The sequence below is a fragment of the Vicugna pacos genome, chromosome 15, assembly GCF_048564905.1.
Source record: "Vicugna pacos chromosome 15, VicPac4, whole genome shotgun sequence".
In the NCBI taxonomy this organism is placed as follows: Eukaryota; Metazoa; Chordata; class Mammalia; order Artiodactyla; family Camelidae; genus Vicugna; species Vicugna pacos.
In genome coordinates, this window is record NC_133001.1 from 60,600,834 (window position 1) to 60,620,017 (window position 19,184).

At 55.9% G+C, this 19,184-nt stretch overlaps 1 protein-coding gene across 1 annotated transcript in view; it reads right to left on the reverse strand.

Annotated features, from left to right (window-relative positions):
• Positions 1-19,184, reverse strand: part of SNTG2 (syntrophin gamma 2) — an 82,666-nt gene that overhangs the window by 40,902 nt on the left and 22,580 nt on the right. The window contains 5 exon segments of the mRNA XM_072938294.1: positions 1,921-1,959; positions 3,486-3,613; positions 5,500-5,552; positions 5,597-5,781; positions 15,216-15,316. Coding sequence (XP_072794395.1) covers positions 1,921-1,959; positions 3,486-3,613; positions 5,500-5,552; positions 5,597-5,781; positions 15,216-15,316 — 506 coding nt within the window.

Sequence of the window (19,184 nt, forward strand, 5' to 3'; positions counted from 1 at the left end):
CGCGTGGGACCAGAATCCAGGTTTTATTCATACAGAGCCACCCAGACTGGCATCACACGAACATGGTTAACAGGAGGCGATAAATTTCACTAAGACAAAACCGAAGCAAAACTATTGCATGGCCTCGGAGGGTTTTGAACCATAATTCATTTAATGTCCTCCGTGCTGGGAGTCAGGTCCTCAGACTCTGTTCAGGGCTCTCTCCTGGGGCTCAGTTTTAAGCAAAACAAAACCCATCTTGACCTCCAGGCCGGTGCCCTTCCCAACCTGCCAGGTGACTCAAGTACAGCCATGAACCCCGGGGTCCTCAAACCCATGAGGTCCAAGTCCCGGGAGGTCCGCACGTCAGCAGGGCGCCTTCTCAGCACAAGGGGTGCTCATGGGCGCGGACTTGACCGGTTCCAGGCTACTGAGTGTGAGCGATGTGTTTGGAAAGTCCCGGGGGGGTGACTCCCCAGCAAGGACCCTAGAGAAGCCGGAAGGAAGGGGCTCTGGCCGCGGGCGCTCCCCGTGGTTCGGGAAGAGCCTCTGACTCAGCAGAAAAAGGCTCACGGGACCTCGTGCCGCTACTGATTGTGCCGACAGAACCCTGACCTCAAATGGCAAGCCGTTGTCGGGGGCAAAGGCACCGACCTGGTCTGTTCTCCCTCCCGTCAGCTTTGGGAGATAAATCCAGAGAAGACACACGACGTGTGAACCACGGGGAGGTGTGTCCCCAGTGGAAAGTCCAAAAGAAGCATCTGTCTTAGGAACACGAGGTGTAGCAAGGAAAGTGTGTTTGTGTGTGAGCATGAAGACGAGTCCTCTGTTGTCTGAGGACGTTTGAGGGACGTTACTCATCAAACAGCCCACCTCCCTTGCTGCCCCATGTACACAGACACAGCTGTTCACAAGTTCAGAGAAACATTATAAAAGGAATAAAAGGTAGAGGAAGTTTTCCTAGTGTTTCTTTTCTAACTTAAAAACGTCGACTAGAAGGGTTTACTTTAAAACATGGCTCTAATTTCCTGTAAACGTTTGATTGGCAGACACTTTCCTGAATGTCTTCCACTTTGAATCAAATTTTATCACTAAGCACTATTTGGAGTATTTATACACACTATTTAAAGCAAACTGAACGATTCTTTGGTTTTTTTAACTTGAGGCTGCAATGGTGCTTCCTCAAACCTATGGAATTAGAATCAGAAAGCTAATGGGCTATGAAGTTTTAAAGGTTCACGCCTGCAGCTTTGGTTTTGACTTTATCAGAAAGGAAACAGGGAGTAACACAGGGACTTCAAAGCTCGCTCCCCTGACACACAGCCGAGGACTTGTACCCCTAGTCAGCACGCACCCCTCGAGCCAGGAAGTCGGGCGTGTTCAGGGCCGGCCTCTGCTCTCAGAAGGAAGAACTGAGGGTTCCTCACGGGGCAGGGAACCTGGGTCGAGGTAGGGGCCCCCCAAAGTGAACACACCATTTGCGTCAGGGGGCGCTCTTCCCCAGGAACAGGATCTGCGGCGTCAAAGGCCTCCCCAGAGCGAAACTTCCCAAACGAGGGCACCATCTGAGAAAACGACAGGAATCCAGAAGCTACCTGCTGTAACTGACTACGCTTCAATGAAAAACATTCCGAATTACACAGGCGTGTCTCCGCCATCTATCCTCTCTAAGCTTAAAGGATCACACCCAGTTACCTTGTGACCACGGCCCCCTACAGAACGCGGCTGCCCACAGCACCGAGATCCGGCTCTCAGGGCAGAGCGGCTCCCGGCGCCACTCCCAGCACAAGGGACAGTTTTACGCGGCGGCACTGAGGGCGCGGCCCCGACTTGGGTCTGACGTGTGCTGGGGCTTTCACATCCACGTGTCCGAATCCAGCTTCAGAAACAGGAAGAGGCTACTGTTGGAGACTTGCACGATCCACACAAACGCAGTCCTACCTGGTCACCAGGAGAACAGCACGCATTCACCATTCTCACCTGCAGAGAGAGGGGAGCAAGGAGTCATTGTGACACGTGTATTAAAGCCGTAATTTCCCACCCTGTCGAGTTGACAGCTAAAGTTAATCAGCTGCGTGAAGTACCCTTGGAAACAAGTGTCTTTTAGGAAGCTTTTCCCCCCAAAACAAGAGCAGAAACAAATGCATGGTAGCAGCTCGCATCACAGAAAACCCAAGACGAGCACTCGGTCTGCTCTGTTTCTGGCATCAGCATTTTGTGAAGTGAGGCAGTGGGGCAGCTGCTGCTCAGAGCTCAGCCCCTGAGGGTCCGGGGACGTGGTCGCTGCCCTAGGTGATCAAGGTTGTTACAGTTCCCACATCTCACACCGCTCCTTCCTGGGTCCCCCAGCCATCCTGCACGGTGGACCTCACTCCCCCGGATTTACAGCACGGCCACGACTACGCAGCTGGAAAGTGGCTCTGAGCCCGCAGTTCTGGCTCTAGAGCGCTCATGTCTCCTCCCCCGCTCTGCCTACGAGCTGCTCTGTGTGCGAACCATCGGCCTGAAGGGCTCTCGTGGTCACGCGCATTCTCAAGTGTCCGCCCACCACCACCTGGGTGTTCCTTTCCTCCCATCCACCAGGATACCTTTGGAAGTCAAAATGTCAGGTAGGAGAACTGAGGTCCTAGAGAGGAGCAGGTACCCCCAGTGCAACAGAGAGCCCCACGGTCTGTGGAATAGAAACCTCACAGGGTCTGAAAGTGCTCCAGCAGCCCCCGGAAGGTGGCGGCATGTGAGAAGAGGGGGTGGCGGGCTGCTGCCGGGGCCGTGACTGGCTGGCCAGAGGGCGTCCAAGGACACCAGGCCCCTCCTCCACAGCGGCCCGGGGATGGAGCCGGCTCTGGGATGCCAGCGTGGCCAGCGGGGCACGGCACTGGCCGGGAATGAGAACCAGCAAACCGTGCCCGGCCACCTCCGGCCGAGCACTGGTCCTCCCACGAGCCCCGCACTGCGGACGCCAGGAATCGCCTCGGGGACCTTAATGCTGCACGGATGCTCGCCTCCCGCCACACCTCAACCTGCCAGCTATTTTATGTTTTAACTTCGTGCTGACTTTGATCGCAAGATGGTTCTCTCAAGGAGACAGAGCACACTTCCTTCCTGGGTACCTGCAGTGAACCAGGACTATTCTTGGTAGCTGGGCGTCTTTGAAAGTTTCCTCAGTGTTTTGGGAAATGACATCTTGAACCCGATTAGGTTCCCCAAATAAAAACGCCACATCACACCGACGCGCTTGGGTAAAACGCACATAAAGGCATCTGCGCCCAAGCGTTTCTGTGCAGGCGGGAGGGGAGCGACCAGCGCGAAGAATCCAGACACTTGGTTCTGCCGCTGCTCTTACATCAGTCATTACAGCTTTGCAATGACTCAGTTGTTTAACTTTTTTTAGTCAGAGATTCGACATGTTCTTCTGTTTAATGTTCTTACCAGTGTGTTAGGCCCAACTGCAAGTAACAAAAAAGTCTTAATTGCTTTTGTGGACACGGCGGGAGGTCCGCACTCACGTCCTGCAGCGTCCGGTGGCTGATGTTTGCTGACACGGCCCTGAGCCAGTCAGCGCCGTCCTGGGCTGTGTGAAACTGCAGGAGCCCGTGCTGCCCTGTCTGGGGCCAGCACCTTGAATGCGCCGGACCTGCGGGAAGAGCGGAGACGCTGGAGGGGGCCCCTCGGATCCAGAGGGGGCGACCGGAGGGGGCGGAGGTGACCCCGTCCGCAGTCACCAGGGCAAACCCAGCGCTCAGCCAGCCCGTGTCAGGACCTCGGGTAGGTCTGCTGAAAGCGAGCTCAAGGCCCTGACATCCGCCACCAAGAGCCAGTCCTATTTACTAAACACGTGGAAGGCAATTCGGACAGGAAGTGCGCCCTGCTCTCGCGGGAATGGTGGCGTGCCTGTCTGACGGGGTCCTGAGCCCAGCTTTTTGAAGACCGTTCATCGTGGTGTTTGAAGCTCCTGACACAGGGAGACGGCGCAGGTCAAGCAGCGCCGCCACTCAGCGTGAGGCGCGCCTGTGACCACGCACGCACTTCTGATTTACAAAAGGGCTTTCGAAGAAGTTGGTTCTCCTTTATTTTCACCATAAAAACCTCCTTCCCCAAACCTACCGTGACAGTTCTCGTAACAGCAACATAACTGTAACTAACTCAGTAGTTCTTTCCTACCCTGCACAGCCTTTCTTTCCAAGCGGATGTACACACATCTACTGTCACAGGCTGACGTGTGTCCCCCCAGGATCTGTATGTGGAAGCCCAGACCCCAGGGCGGCGTCTCTGCAGACGGGCCTCCAAGGAGAGAAGCCTGAGCGAGATCGGACGGGGGGCCCTGACCCGACAGGACTGCTGTCCCTGTGAGATGCGGCCCCGAGCTGGTCTCCACCCGAGGACGAGCTGCAGAGCCGGCCACTGGGCAGTCAGGAGGAGAGTCCTCACCAGGCACTGAACCCCCCGGAGCTTTGATCCTGCACATCCCGCCTCCAGAACTCTGAGAACATACGTTTCTGTTGTTTAAGCCCCAGCCTATGGTACTTTGTTACTGCAGCCTGAACTAACGTAATTATTACAATAAAGGAGTGTCATTCATACCGCTGTTCCTTTTTTAAAGAAACCATGTATCTAATCCATGCAGTTTGCATTCATGTCCTTAAGGAGACAATTGAAAGGTTAAAAAAATAACAAAACAAAACAAACCTTTTTTTTTAAAAAAAAACAAGGTTTGCACTAAATTACACTTTAATAATCTTTCAGACATGGGTTTAATCATGGTTTCATTAAACAGACAGAAGGATGTGACGGAAGGGAAGGAACCGGAGACGACATAAAACAGCCCTGCACATTCAGGGCCGAAGCCGCCAGAGCAGGGTCCCTGACCGCACAGCCCTGTCTTTCCATGAGCACACATCCCGGCCAGGTGTCAGTCCCGCCTTGGGGGGGCTGCCTGGGTCAGAACACAGGGCCCTTTACAGCCACGTGCGTCCCCGTCTCCACGTCCTGCTCCAGAGCCCTGGCTCAGAGATCCCACCTGGGGGTCGGGGGGCCGGGGAAATAGGGCGTAAAGTCTACAGCTCCTGCCTCCTTCCAAAGGAACTCACTCCGTTTCCAACAGAACTTGGAGCAGTCCAAGGTCGTGGGCCCAGAACAACGGATGTTTTGGTAAAAGACCACCGAAGGAGCGTCCCGGGGTGGACACAGGCTGAGCTGTCGGCCGGCTCGCTCTCAGGAGAAACCCCGGGAGCGATGCAGCCAGAAGGGGCCCCCTGGGCTCGGCTCAGAGCTCGGACGCTGGCCCAGGAGCCGGGGCTGGTCTGGCCTTCTCACCGCAGGGTTTCAGTGACGTCTCTGCAGGTTGGACAGCAATGCCTCTTATTTCCAGTCTAGTTCTGTTCACATTTAGAACTGAAAACAGCATTTCTCCTTCTAGTGACTGACCCTTCGCGGAGGCCCGACGGACACCTTTCCACAGTCGGAACCACTCCCGGCGGCAAACCAGCTCTCCTCTGACCACGGACTTCTCCCGGTGCTTACCTCGTGTTGCCGTCATCACTGACTGTTGCTGCTTTTGCACACGCAGAACCCGCCTGGACGGAGGGCCTGAACTTTGGGGAGGCCAAGGGGGCGTCACCGGCTGGTGAGGCTGCAGGGTTTCTCAGCGACTCCACGTCGGACGAGGGACACACACCTCAGCCCTTCCGCCCCCGCTCTGCACCGCGAGATCCGGGCCACGGATGGGGGCAGCGACAGGGCGTCCAGCCAGCGCTTCTCATACTTCGGTTCATCACCTGCGGGCGAGGGAGGTGAGGACGGGGCCTGTGCAAGACGGACGGGAAGCGACAGGCACAGAGTCGGTGGAGAGCAGGCCGGGCCCCCAGCCCCCAGACACACATTAAACACGTTTCAGCTGCTGCAAGAGCAGGTGCGGCCGTGTGCCCAGAGATCCGGGAAGAAATACGTCCTCTTCTACCTGAATTTAAATGATGTTCTTCCTCTAGTTTTAAAAACAAAATGCTGCCCCAAAGAGAGGAGAGTCACGAGGGAGGGGAGGGAGAGAGACTACAGCTGGAAGGAATTTCAGGGACGTGACAAAGGCTCTGGGTCCAGGGAAGCCGTGAGCCACCTCCCCGACCTGGAAGGTCAAATTGGAGAGAGCTCGAAGCCAGGACACAGCGCACAGTGATACACAGAAACACTGACAACGTGCTGATGTCGCCCAGGCCACACAACCGGGCTTATGCACGAATGGCAAAGACCTCAATGTCCACCCGATGGACGTGAGCAGCAGGGAAGCCGCTGGGGATGGGGAGCCAGGTCCCTCCCCAGCAGGGCCTGCAGGTGCAAGGAAGGTGTGTGGAAATGTGAATGAAGCCACGCAAACAGCCCCATTTCCAGACAAACAACCCGCAGGTGCCCAGTCAGCAAACTGCCGGGTCCTGGGCCTGAGGGAGGACACAGCCCTGGGCCCAGGTGGCTGCACCTCGCCGGACGCCAGATACTGAGTCTGCTTCACAGGGAAGCGTCCTCACAGCAGCCGGGCCAGGAGTGAGAAAGGCAGGTTTTCCCGGAACCTTCCATCCAGGAACAGAGCAGAACAGGGTACGAATCCCCAACATACAGCAAACACACTAATGAAGACGGCGAAACCGATCGGCCCCGAGGGCTCCACCAGAGAGGCTCACGCCCGGGGAGGCCGCACAGACTTCGGTCCCTGTGTGCCGACCCCCAGTGCCCAGAACGCGGGAAACGGTCTCACGGATGAAAACAGGGGCCTGCGGGGCGGCGGTGCTGGCAGCGTGCTCCTCTCAGAAGAGTAAGGCCGTTCAGGATGCGTGGGTGTGAGAATACCCCAGAGCTCCCACCTCGGGAATCCAGCAGGGCCTGAGAACTGCCCTGACAGCCAGGATGCCCTCCTCAGACCAGACTTCCCACGAGTCTGTGTTGGACAGTCTCTGGCTGGACAGCGCCCCTACCCCAGGATGAACATATTGGGTCCCAATCCCTGGAACCTGGCACCTCATTTAGACAAAGGGTCCTGGCCACGTGATTAAATTAAGGACATGGAGCTTGGCATTGACCCCGGATTACCTGGGTGCCCCCGAAAAGCTACTGCAGCCATCCTCACAAGAGGGAAACAGACGGAGACCACAGAGCGGGAGAGCAGGGCCCCGTGAGGACAGAGGCTGAGTCAGGAGCAGTGTGGACACACCACAGGGGGCCTCCCGCCGCCTGATTTCAAGCCCTGGAGGCTGGATTTGGGTCCCCCCCAACATTCTTTATTTAAGTGTATTTATTAATTCCATGGCCCGTAGCTCGGAAGCAAAGGCATTGCAACAGACGTCTAAGCGAGATTTTACGACTGCGCCTCCGTTGCCATCTTTCTGCAGTTGCGTTCTAACGCCTGCTGTGGGATTTGCTGGTGCACACATGAGCACGGAAGACTCAGAGCCAGCACTCAGGGTGGACTTCCTACTGGCCTTCCTGAGCGACCGTCTGTCTACACCACGGCTGCCCCAGGTAAGGACTCATCATTCACGACACGCCGCGGCCCGTCTCCAGCCACCAGCTTCATCACCGTCAGCTGCAGTCACCACACCACGTCCACGGTGCGAGGGTTCTTCACACACAGTTTCCCTGAGGTTTGCGGAGCGCGGTGGGCTGCGCGCTGACTCACACCTGTGACCACAGCGTGCGTCCTCACCAGAGTTATTGGAATCCTGCTGCAGCACCACCACTGAGGTCATAATGATTCCAGGACACAATAAACATTATTTAAATGAGCAAAATAATACGGATTGTTTTATAAAATCATTTAAGTTTACTCTTCAAAACATACCAGAAGAAGCAATTTCCTACTACGAAAAACAACTTTTCTTCTATAAAATCAGGCTGCACTTCGTAAGCCCTGGGCGCATTTTAGCGTCAGACTGTGAGGTTTTAAAGGAAGCTTCCGGTTCCCTCTCCCTGGGAGCTCTTCTGCCCCAGGGGCCCCTGCCCAGCCCAGAGTTTCACGTCAGACCTGATGCAACTTTCCTCTAGAATATTTTGTAGAACCCAGAGGCTGAAGGGGGCCACCAGGTCTCCGCAGGGCAGACGAGTCCTCTTGACGGCAGGTCCGACGAGTCCTCTTGACGGCAGGTCCAGGGCCACGGGGGAGGAGGGCAGAGCCTGGCTGGGGTCACCTCCCAGCTCGCTCCACCCCTGCATCCCTGCGGGACCCACGCTGCCCGCCCTCTGCCTCTGCAAGGCCCGAGGTCTGGGGGAAGCATCTCGGGAAGGAGCCCGAGCTTCCCCTCCCGACGGGACACCAGCAAAGCGGGCCGGGACAGGCCTTCCAGAACCGGCAGTCACGGCTCCGTAAGCTCAAGTCCTGGCGGCTTCACCTCTGGGGGCGGGTCCCAGGCTGAGGGACGGTCACCTCCTGCAGAAAGCAGAGATCACGATTCTAATTTCAGCCCCAAATGGCACATCCGCTGAACAGCCTGCGGAGGTGACGAGGTGTGTTCCTCCCAGCGGGGTTGGACCTGTCAGCTCCCCTGAAGGACCCGCCACGGAGCAGAGCTCGGGGAACTCGGGGTGACACCCCCCATCGACTCCAGAGGAGGGGCACCAGAACACGTTTCCCTGTATGTGACTCACGATGCAGCCGAAAGGTGCCAAGGGAGTAGAGGAGACAGGCCGTCCTGGTTCTGAAACACTCACACGTGCCCGACCACCTCACGGAGCCTTGACTCCGAGGGGCCTTGGTTCTGGGATGAAAGTTCTGAGTCGGAGCCCGTAGTAGTGTCAGTCTTTGCTGGAAGAGGATACACCGATTTTCCGGGTTCCCCCGCCGGCCAGGAAGCTTGTCTGGGACCTTCTGCCTGCAGGGCTGGGCACCACAGCGCAGGAGGAAGAGGGGATCCCGCCGGCGGGAGTGCTAGCCCAGGACGCTGCAGGACAGCCACGCCCCACGCTGCCCCGAATTCTCCGAGATGAAGGTGAGCTGCAAACCGCCGAGCGCGCCTCCTGCTCAAATGCTCCAACTGTGCCCTCCGCCCGCACCTTCTGTGCTGGTGGAGAAGTCAGCCTCTTCTAGGAAAATCTTCAGTGCTTTGATAACTTGACGTTCAAATGAGAAATCTGAAGCCGACTTCTGCGGTCTTACCGTCTTCGTGAGTGGTTGGGGGCGCCCCACTTTCTTCTTTTATTTTTTAACTGAACTATATTGAGGCATAAATTACAGAGTGATGAGGACTGACTAGCGCAGTTTGGTGAGGCCTGACATTCGTGTACACCTCCTGCGACCGAGCCCTGAATTACAAGAAAGGTTGACTCCACCCAGACACACAGCGTTCCCCACGAGGGACGCTCCCTGAGCCGGTGGGCAGGCACCTCCCCGGCAGCTCAGGTGGTCCCCGAGCTGACCTCCATCACACGTGACGCCTGCGTCCTCCTCACTTTAACGACGAGCTGGTCACCCTGACTCGTGTGGGCCCAGTGCTCACTTCGGGGACAGAGGTTGTGACTGCACTGTGACGTCCACGTGGCAGTTTTCCCTTCTTGCTGTCGTGACTCCCACGTGGTAACTTTTACTCCCTTTGGGGGTTTGGTCTCTGGCGTGGGTGACAGTCCAGGCCTCGCCCGTCCCTCCTCACTTGCTAAGCCCCCAGCCGGGTCCCTACTTCCCTGCCGCATCCCCACCGCATGTCCCCACGGAGGGTCTGAGAGACGGATCCGCTTCCAGAGGCCCCCATGCCACCCGTCCAACCCCTCGCTCGGCCCGAGAACCAGGCCCCCAGGATGGAGGGGACTCTCTGGGCTTTGTCCCAGGTGCAGCCTGTGGTCTCAGGCTCTGAACACAAAACAAACAAATATTTATTTAATATGACAGCACCTTAAGACATTAAAGCAAAGTATGTTTAGTCCCTTTTTACATGAAAATAAACGAGGGTTAAGACAGGCTCAGAGGAGCAACCCAGGGTTCCTACAGGATTTGACTTTTCGCCCAGAATGCTTATAATTTTCTCAGTTAAATAAATCACTGCTCAGTATTTTTATAGGAGTTTTAAAATACACGCATTCCTGCAAACCACAGCTTTCACAGTGCTGAACCTGCACGTCCGTCTCTGGGGGCAGCCTGGTCTCGCGTTGGCGCTGGCCGTCTCTGAAGGGACGCAAGTGTGTTCTGTGCAGACACCACCCTCCAGCCAGCCCCGGCCCTGGTCTGAGCCGAGGGGCCACGTACAAGCGCATCTGAGCAAAGGAGTTCAAGAAGATGTGCCGCTTTGCGCAAATGAGGTTTACATGTTCTACGAAGCGTCCTGTCAGCTTTTAACCAAGTGTGTTTCTCACTAAAATAATTTTTGCCTGTTTTCCCTCCAAAGAGCAGCTCTTAAAGGCTCGATTAGCCATCAAATGCTAACCATGACTGAGGGAGAAGCTTCATTCCACCCTCTTTCTGCAGCTAAACGAGGACATGCGTCTCAGGAGCAAAGCAGCAGAGCTGGGCCCCGTGGTTTTAGCCACAAAAATGTGTCAGTGATTTTTCTATTTGAACTTAATATATTTTTAGTGGAAAAGTTTAGTTTGTTATTTTAATGAAGTTAATTCATTAATTTTCTGAAGACAGCTAAGTACCTAAATGACTGAAGTTGTATAAATTTTTTATTATTACAGCAGTTAAGTAATTTAAAAGCAAATGAACCGATCTGACAACATACCATTGTTATATTCTTCAAATTGAAATCATTGTTACGGTGATAAGATTGAAATCTTATAACATGAATGACGGGAAAAACAGGGCTTGATCTTAAACTCTGGGTGGTCGTGAATCAGGCCTGTTTGGAAGCCAGGTGAAGTCTTCACAGCCATCAGGCTCGATTTAAGCTGCAGGTGAACGAAACACTGAAGCACAGGGCGAGAAGAAGAGGGTGCAAATACTATCTTTAGAGAAACATGGTATCATTGAACAGGACGGGGGGCTCCCGAGGCGGAGCGGCGCTCTGGCGAGACTGGACCCGCAGAGTGCGGCACCGACGCCAGCAGAGGTGGGTCACTTTCTGTGTCAGGACTGTTGGGAACAGACCCGGTTCCCGAGAAAAAGACGGCACAAAAATTGTCGGAGAGAAAAACTGCTTCGCATTACGAGAGAAAAACAAGCATTTTGTGACGACAGTAATGGAGAAAAACAGGCGCATTTCAGACACAGACACTGAGCGGCTCCGCCAGGAGTGAGCGGGGTCCAGGACCAGGTCACCAGGCTCGGATTCCGACGCAGGTGCGCACTGGCTGTGCCCTGGTGTGCGAGCAGGCACGGCCGTGTCCCCCTGCTCAGCAAACTAAATTCCGGTGCCTCGGAGTTCACCCTCCTCCAGACAAAGAAGGTGACCGTGACGGATGTATGACATTGGAGGGGTTCCTGTAAAATGACTGCTGTGGAAAATGCGGCTCTTGTAACGAATTCTATCACGAAATGCAGCTACACACGTGAGGAGAAAGGTGCAGTCGTCCATGCCCTTTCCTTCCACGGATCGTCATTCCAGCACCTGGCGTGTAGGATTTACTTTTCCATGCCTTTGTAAATGATCGTGTTTCTCGGCACAGACGCTTTTGAAAATTAGTATCATGCCAGTACGTTCCAGTCATTAAACAACCTTACTAAAACCCATTTTAAAACACTGGAAAGTCTCATCCCGTGAATCGCTCACCGTGGAACTCATTACTTCCCCGCTCCTGAGAAGCTGGGTGGACTCACTCCTCCTCAAGCACATGTTGAATGTCCTGTCGTTCATTCCTGATGTGGAATTGCTACGTCGAAGGCGAAAGGACCCAGAACAGTCTCAGCGCCAGTGGCCGGCCGCCCTCCCGACACACGGCCGCCCCGCGCTGGACGGCCCGGCCGCCCCTCCAGGAGGACGGCATCGGGGACCACCGCCCAGCGCCCTCCGCGGAGCCTCCCGGTCAGGGTCTCTCGTCACCTCTGCGCTGCCGTGTCCCCGAGCCGTAGGCCCCGCTGACCGGCTGGGGCTCGGATGCCTCCCGGGAGACCAGCCTCTGTCTCCCCAGCCCCGGTGGTCTGTAACAGGCTTACCGTTTCTACGTAGCTATGTGACGTTTTTCTAAATTCCTTAGCAGTAAGGTAGCTATGCACTGTCTTCTGCCAAGTAAGCCTTCTTCAGTCCAAGGTGATTCTAAGTGATTTATTTAAATTTCTGGCAGCTTTTTCCCTTCTAGCTGCTGTATGAAAGTTTGAAACACACAGTCAGCGTGACACACACACTCCTGTGCACACGTATCTACGCTTGCTTGTGAAGCAGAAACTACCTGCAGCCCGTGATCTCCCAGGGGACTCACGACTCAGAACACTCCTGATGCCCCCGGCTCCATGGGCCCCGCCTCCCCCACAGCAGCACCCTGAATTCTGCAGCAGATGCAGGTTCCATGCAACACAGATGATAAAATGCAGGGGCCTCTTTAAGCAACAGAACACAGAGTGAGTGTGCAGCCAGACGCTGCGACCGGCTGCCAAACCCACCCCAGCAGGCCCGCCCTCGGCTGGAACACAAAACGCCCACCCCATGTGGCCCCAAGTGCGGTGCTGGGGAACCACTGACGCTGCAGAAACGGGCGGCCCGTGAGGACGCGTCGCTGCCCCGGCCCCGCAGAGCCGAGTCCTTGCCCGTCTTCTCCTCCTGACCAACACTTCAAGCCATTTCCAGGCTTCTGCCTCAGAGAACATTCTTGCGCGCATCCCCCAGGGCACAGGCAAGTGGCGCTCTGGTCTGCCCCGGAGGGCACTTCCAGCGGGTTACCCGGCGCGCCAGGCTGTTTCCAAGGGGTCACACCTGCAGGGGGCCGTCGGTCAGTCCCCCTGCGGGCGGCCTTCCTGCCAGGCTCCGCCACAGGGGACGGACGTCGTCGTGATGTGTGCGTTTCTTCTGCAGTCGTGAGCCTGAGAATCTCTTCGTACGGTCGTTACTCGTCTCCTTTTATGGAAATGCCTAACGGTACTTTGGTACATACTTCTATTGCGCTGCCTTCTATTTCAAATGGCAACTGTTCTTCTATTCTGAACAATAATTAATAATAATAAGTAGTTAAAACAAGTGTTGAGCTGCCTTTTCACATTATTACAGTGTTTAACGAACAGAAGTCTTTAATGTCGTCAAATTCAGCTTTTTTAAAAGACGGACATTTCCAGTCCTCATTCTGAGGCCACAAAAGTATTCTGATTTACTTTCTAGGTGTTTACAGATTTGGCCTCATACACGAGCCTTTGGTCCACCCGAGACTGGTGTGCAGTTCAGGCGTCCATCTGGGTAACACGTTCATAGTTTTGAACAATCCACCTTCTTCCCCGCCGATCTCCAAAGCGCCCTCTGCGACACTCAGTTTTCTGCATACACTAAGGCCCGTTTACAGTCCCTCCGCTGCGTCCATCTTTCCTTGACGCTCTCACAGCCTTACTTGCCACATCTCCACCGTGAACACTGCTCTGGGGGACAAACCCCCAACTTCCTCAATACTACCCTGACTCGCCTGGCTCCCTGGTCCTTCAGAAATGTGGTGAATTTTCTTGTTCACGTCCACAAAGTGTCCTGGTGTAACGCGCACTGACGCTGCTTGGGACACACACACGTTTGGGAACCAGATCCTAAAGCCACAGACGCTACCAGGAAGAAATGGACACACCTGGCTATACTGAAAGTAACCTCTATTTATCAGGAGTTGGTGTAAATACAGTGGAAACACCAGCTGTGAACTGTGAGCAGAGAGCTGAGACCAAGAACCCATGAGGCATTAGTTCCCAGCGTACATGGGGAACTCCAGTGCGTCAGGCAGGAGAAGACAGACAGGTAGGGGTGACGCCCCCCCCCAGGGAGGGGAAGGCAAAGCGAGCATCAGCAGGACCGGCCAACACGCCTCCTCAGTGACAGCCCGGGGGAAGCCGCTTCACACCCGCCTGCTCAGAAACCCGAGCCCACAGCACAGCCTGGAGAAGCCGGGTCACCTGGAGCCCCCTCCCCCTGCCTCTGGGAAGGCAGCCGGGACGCCGCTGTGAAGAGATGCTGTCATTACTTTGGAAACCAGGCCCTGGCATCCCAGGTCGGGGTCTGCAGTCGAGAGGTATTTATGAGCATGTTCACGGCAGCTCTGGGCTCAGCGACAGCAGGCTAGGAAAAAAGCAAGGAACACAGGCCAAATGCCTGGTGACGAGCGAGGATCGGCAAATGACCCGCAGCACAGTCACACGATCACACACCACGGCCGGAGAAAACACGCGCACGCAGCCAGGCGCGCGCACGACAGCGGCCATGGGGCTGTGGGTGACGGCGGGTGCAGGCGCGAGTCCCCGACGGCCAGGCCAGAACGGCATTTCCCACGGCTCAAACAACACGGAACGGGGTACTCTTAGGGACCTATACATACGGATGAAGCACTGTTTTATCAAGGGGGTGACGACCTCAAGATCCAGGATGCAGTTTATTTCGGGCAGGCCGGAACACGGGGCGCGGGAGTGACACAAAAGCCGTGACAATGTTCCAGCTACCTGTTGTGTTGTGAGTCCGTGGTTGTCCGTTTTATTATTTGCTTCATAACTCACACAGGCCTGATGTCAAGAACTACTGCAAAGGGTCAAACTGAAAGAGAGCGGCCTTTGTGCCAACACGAGGCTCCCTCTCTGGCTCTGCCTGCAGGTGAGGTAGCTGGCCGTCTGCCAGTCGAGTGGGTACAATTTCCCACAAAACATCTGTCCTGCTGCTTACGGGATTCCAATCCGTATCCGCCAACCGCCCAGTGGACGATGAGGTCCCACCCAGCAGGGTCTGGGTCAGGCCAGGTCTCCCTGGGGGGGCACCAGCCTGGGCTCCTCTGTGGCCCCCCATCCCCACCCCCGTTTTTGCTCAGCTCCGTTTTTCTCGGGAAGGTGAAGATTTGGAGCCCGATGGGAACTCACTGCAAGCACGCAGCCTCACACTTCCTAGGTAGTTTCTGTTAATTCTGGAATAAACTGCTTTCTCGAGAGTCTGGTGGAAGCCTGCTGAACAGAACCCCTGCAGTCAGGCTTCCCGGGAGAAGCAGAACCGGGACTCAGAGCAGGGACCCCTACCTGCTCACGAGACACTATGACGCACGAGCTTAAGGTGCCCTGCAAGGGCGGCCCAGGCGGCCCCGGTGGGAATCATGCCCACGGAGGTGCATCCTGGACCCTGTCTCTGGAAGAGGGGGGACTCGGTTAAGCCAAAGGTCAGGAGGGGCGCACTTACTGTGGGGCCAGAGTTTCCGTTCAGATGCAAACCGCTGTCAAAGAGGGGTGAGGAGGTCCCACTGCCACCGGCGTCAGGGTCGCTGGGTGGTCCCGTGGGCCCTGCAAGCAGAATAGAGATGTCGCTGCAGACAGCGTTCCAGCACGAGTCCCAGCCATTATGGCGCCTTCAGTCCCACCAAGCGTGTCCCCAGAGAAGCCGGGTCCCTCACCGGGCAGCAGGGGCATGTTGCTGGCTGTGCGGCCACGCTGGCCCCTCCTGCCCCGTCTGCATCCCGCAGGGGGAGGGCACCGGCCTCTCACAGTCCCACCAGCCTGCCACCGGCCCCCGGGGTTCACATATCTGCACTCTCCACCTCGAAAAGGTGGCTCAGTTTCTCAAAGTTATTCCTGAGCTTCTGATTTTAATTTCAGTGCTATTTATTTGTCTGACATTTTCTGGGTATCTTTGCGCTGCAAGTTGTTTTAGTGAAAAATGTAAAGACAAATCTGGAAAGTTTGTAAGAAAAGAGGAAGCAGCTAGAGACTCAGCAGGGGGCCGGGGTCGGGCCTGGCTCCTGCTTCCCGGGGTGAACTGGGGATCCAAGTCCAGTGTCCCGTCTCAGGCAAGTCAGGACCCGTCCTGAGCTCGGTCCCCATTTTGGGAAATAGAGGGACAGGAGAGGGACCTCGGTCCTGTTCCCCACGGCCCCCACCACCGGGGAGCAGACACCTGCCGACCTGGGGGCCCAGGTGAGGTGGGACAGGTGCTGGCAGGGCACCTCCCCCATCCAGAGACCAGCCTTCCAGAAGCCCACAGGGGCGGCTGCGCCCCCGGCTCCTGTCAGCTCTGATCCCCGCCTGGGACGCCTTGCTGGGCGCTGGACGGGCACTGGGGCCACGGGCAGTGAGGAGGCCCCCGAGCAGGGGGCACATCTCCTGAACTCTCCGCAGCAGCGAGACCGACCCGAGGCCAGGACGCGGCGTCCCTGCAGTCAGGTGATCAGCCACGGCCCTTCCAACCCACTCGGCAGTTCCAGAGAGAAGCCACAGACCCTGCGTGTCCTGTCACCAGGATGGGTGATGGGCGGGCCCTGGTGGACGTCAGGGCCAGGCTGTCCGGCCAGAGCTGGCAGCGGCCTGGCACACGCGCCCTGGTTTCTTTTGGCTTGAACATTTTCAAAGCCAACATTAGCCTTCAAAGCCTGTTTCTAGGGGGACACATCACGTCAGGCAGGGGTACCAGAGCAGCAGGTGAAGCTGAATCTGACCTGGAAATCGGGTTCATTTGATCAAAACCGACACTGCATTAAAGTCCAGATTTCTCACTTTCTTGGAAAATGACAGAAATGTGACTCTTCTGGGGTAAAGTTCCCAAGTGGCAGTAAGTGTCGGGGTGGAGTGGGGCTGCCCGCTCCACAGGGACCCCACCTGCCACCCACCGGGTCTGCGGGCATGAGCGTCCCCTGCAGGGAGGCAGGGCGGCCCCATCACTCAGGTGGCCCGAATCCCCGCCGCTCACGAGGACAGAGCCGAGAGCCAGCGGGTGTGGCCGTGTTTGCCACTGGGCCCCAGGGCCCCAGGGTGCAAGGTGTTCATTGTATCACCAGTGCGCGGACGAGGAAGTCAGCAGGCTGGTGCTCACTGCTGCTGTGACCTCCGGCTTCTCCTCGAGAAGCACAGACCGTTTACAGGATCACGTCCACAGTGCCCGGCACAGCCCGGGAAGCAGCGGACCTCCTTCTGGACTCGAGCAGCAGGAGCGGAGCCGGCGAACCACCCCGAGAAATCACGGTAAATTGCAGGTCTGCATGCTGACGGCCGGCGCCAGCCTTGGAGTGGAGCTCCCAGGAGGGAGGCTGGGCTCCTTTACGACCTCACGGCCCCGCCGAATGTTTCCTGGCCAGAATCGGGTGCGGGCAGCTCCCAGAGACGCAGGTTCCCATCCGCTGGCTCCAGGCGAGGCAGCACACCGGTGTCCTGGCCCCACGAAGGCCGGGCCGTGGGAATCAGACGCTGCTGGATGTGATGGCGAAGGAGACCCTGACAGATGCCCGAGCAAAATGTGCGGCCTGTTTGTCAGCGGATGACCTGCGTGCTCGGAGAGGGGAAGGACACTGAGGGTGGCCCAGCAGCAGGGCCTGTCCCCAGGCCTAACGACCGTGCGGGGCTGCCCGCAGCACACGCAGGGGCCTCCCGACCCAAGCTCCTGCAGGAGCGAGGCCGTAAGCCTGGCCAACCCAGACCGAGTCTGTGCACCTGTGGTGGCACTGCCTCGTCTGCGTCCTGGGACCGGAACCAGGCCAACAACATCACGCACAAAGTCCCGCTGCTCGACCAGGGATTCTCTTGCAGGCGGGGAGGCGGTGGGGCGGGGTGGGGGGGGTCCGCAGCCCAGCCCCCCCACAGACCCTCCTCTGCACCGGGGCCCCGGTGGCCCCATCAAGTCTGCGGGCCTGGCGCCTGCAGGCAGAGCACCACGCGGACGGGCTCCGAGAAGGCTCGGGAAAGTGAGGACCATCCACTTTTGCTTAAACCGTAGCTCCCGACCACATCCGGCAACCAGGCCTTCTTCCTGTTTCCCTCGACCCTGTAACCAGCTTCCAAGGCACGGACTGGCCGTGGACCTTGAGTCTGTTTCGTCCACCGCTCTGCCCACTTCTTCCTGTGGCTTCTGTCCGCAGTGCTTCCCCGACACCACAGGGGTCATTCCCCAGGGGCTTATCAGTGACTGGGAGCAAATCTAAACATCCCTGACTTTCTTCTTTCTTTCTCCAAGTGCTGTCACTGGGGGAGCCTGGGACTAGCGGTGCTGGATAAGTGCTGAGTGAAAGAGACGATGAGTGGGTGGGTGGGTTTTAATTTCATGTCATCTGTAAGCTCTAGGTTTCTATTAATTCACTCCTGATAAATGAGTAACTTTTCATCTATATCCTCAAAGAGAAATTTGAACAGCTGTAATATTTTTTCTGCTTACCTCTAATTAAACCTATTATTTTAAAATGATCAATGCCAATAATTATTAATAATAAAATCAGTTGGTGTCAGTATGATCCAGCAATCCCACTCCTGGGCATATATCCAGAGGAAACTCTAATTTGAAAAGACACCTGCACCCCAGTGTTCATAGCAGCACCATTTACAGTAGCCAAGACATGGAAACAGCCTAATTGTCCATTAACAGATGACTGGATAAAGAAGCTGTGGTATAGTCATACAATGGAATACTACTCAGCCATAAAAAATGATAAAAATAATGCCATCTGCAACATGGATGGGCCTGGAGATCATCATTCTAAGAGAAGTAAGCCGGAAAGAGAAAGAAAAACACCATATGATATCACTTATATGGGAATCCAAAAATATGACACAAATAAACTCATTTATAAAACAGAAACAGACTCACAGTCATAGAAAACAAACTTATGGTTACCGGGGGGGAAGGATGGAGGGATAAATTGGGAGTTTGGGATTAGCAGATACTAACTGCTAGATATAAAACAGATAAACAACAAGGTCCTGCTGTAGAGCACAGGAAACTATATTCAATACCTTGTAATGACCTATAATGAAAAAAATATGAAAAGGAATATATACACATATATATGCATGCGTAACTGAATCACTATGCTGTACATCAGAAACTCACACAACATTGTAAACTGACTGCACTTCGATTTTAAAAAAGTTGGTTTCAAAAAACAACAGTATTAGAAAAGTCACAATGCAAATGTTTAATCAGCAAACATGGAAACAGCTAAGCTGAGAAAGGAGCTGCTCCTGCGGACCCGACGCCGGCCTCGTGCACGGTGGGGCTGGGCGTGTGGTGTGCAGCCGCGGGGAGCAGGGGGCAGGCGGGGCCCGGGCAGCGACTTGCACAGCTCAGCTCCACTCCCCGGTGTGTGGCCAGGAGCCGGGGAAATGCATCCAGGTCCCCCTGGAGCAAGCCCTCACACCGGCTCCACCACGGCAGCCCCGAGGTGGACAGGAG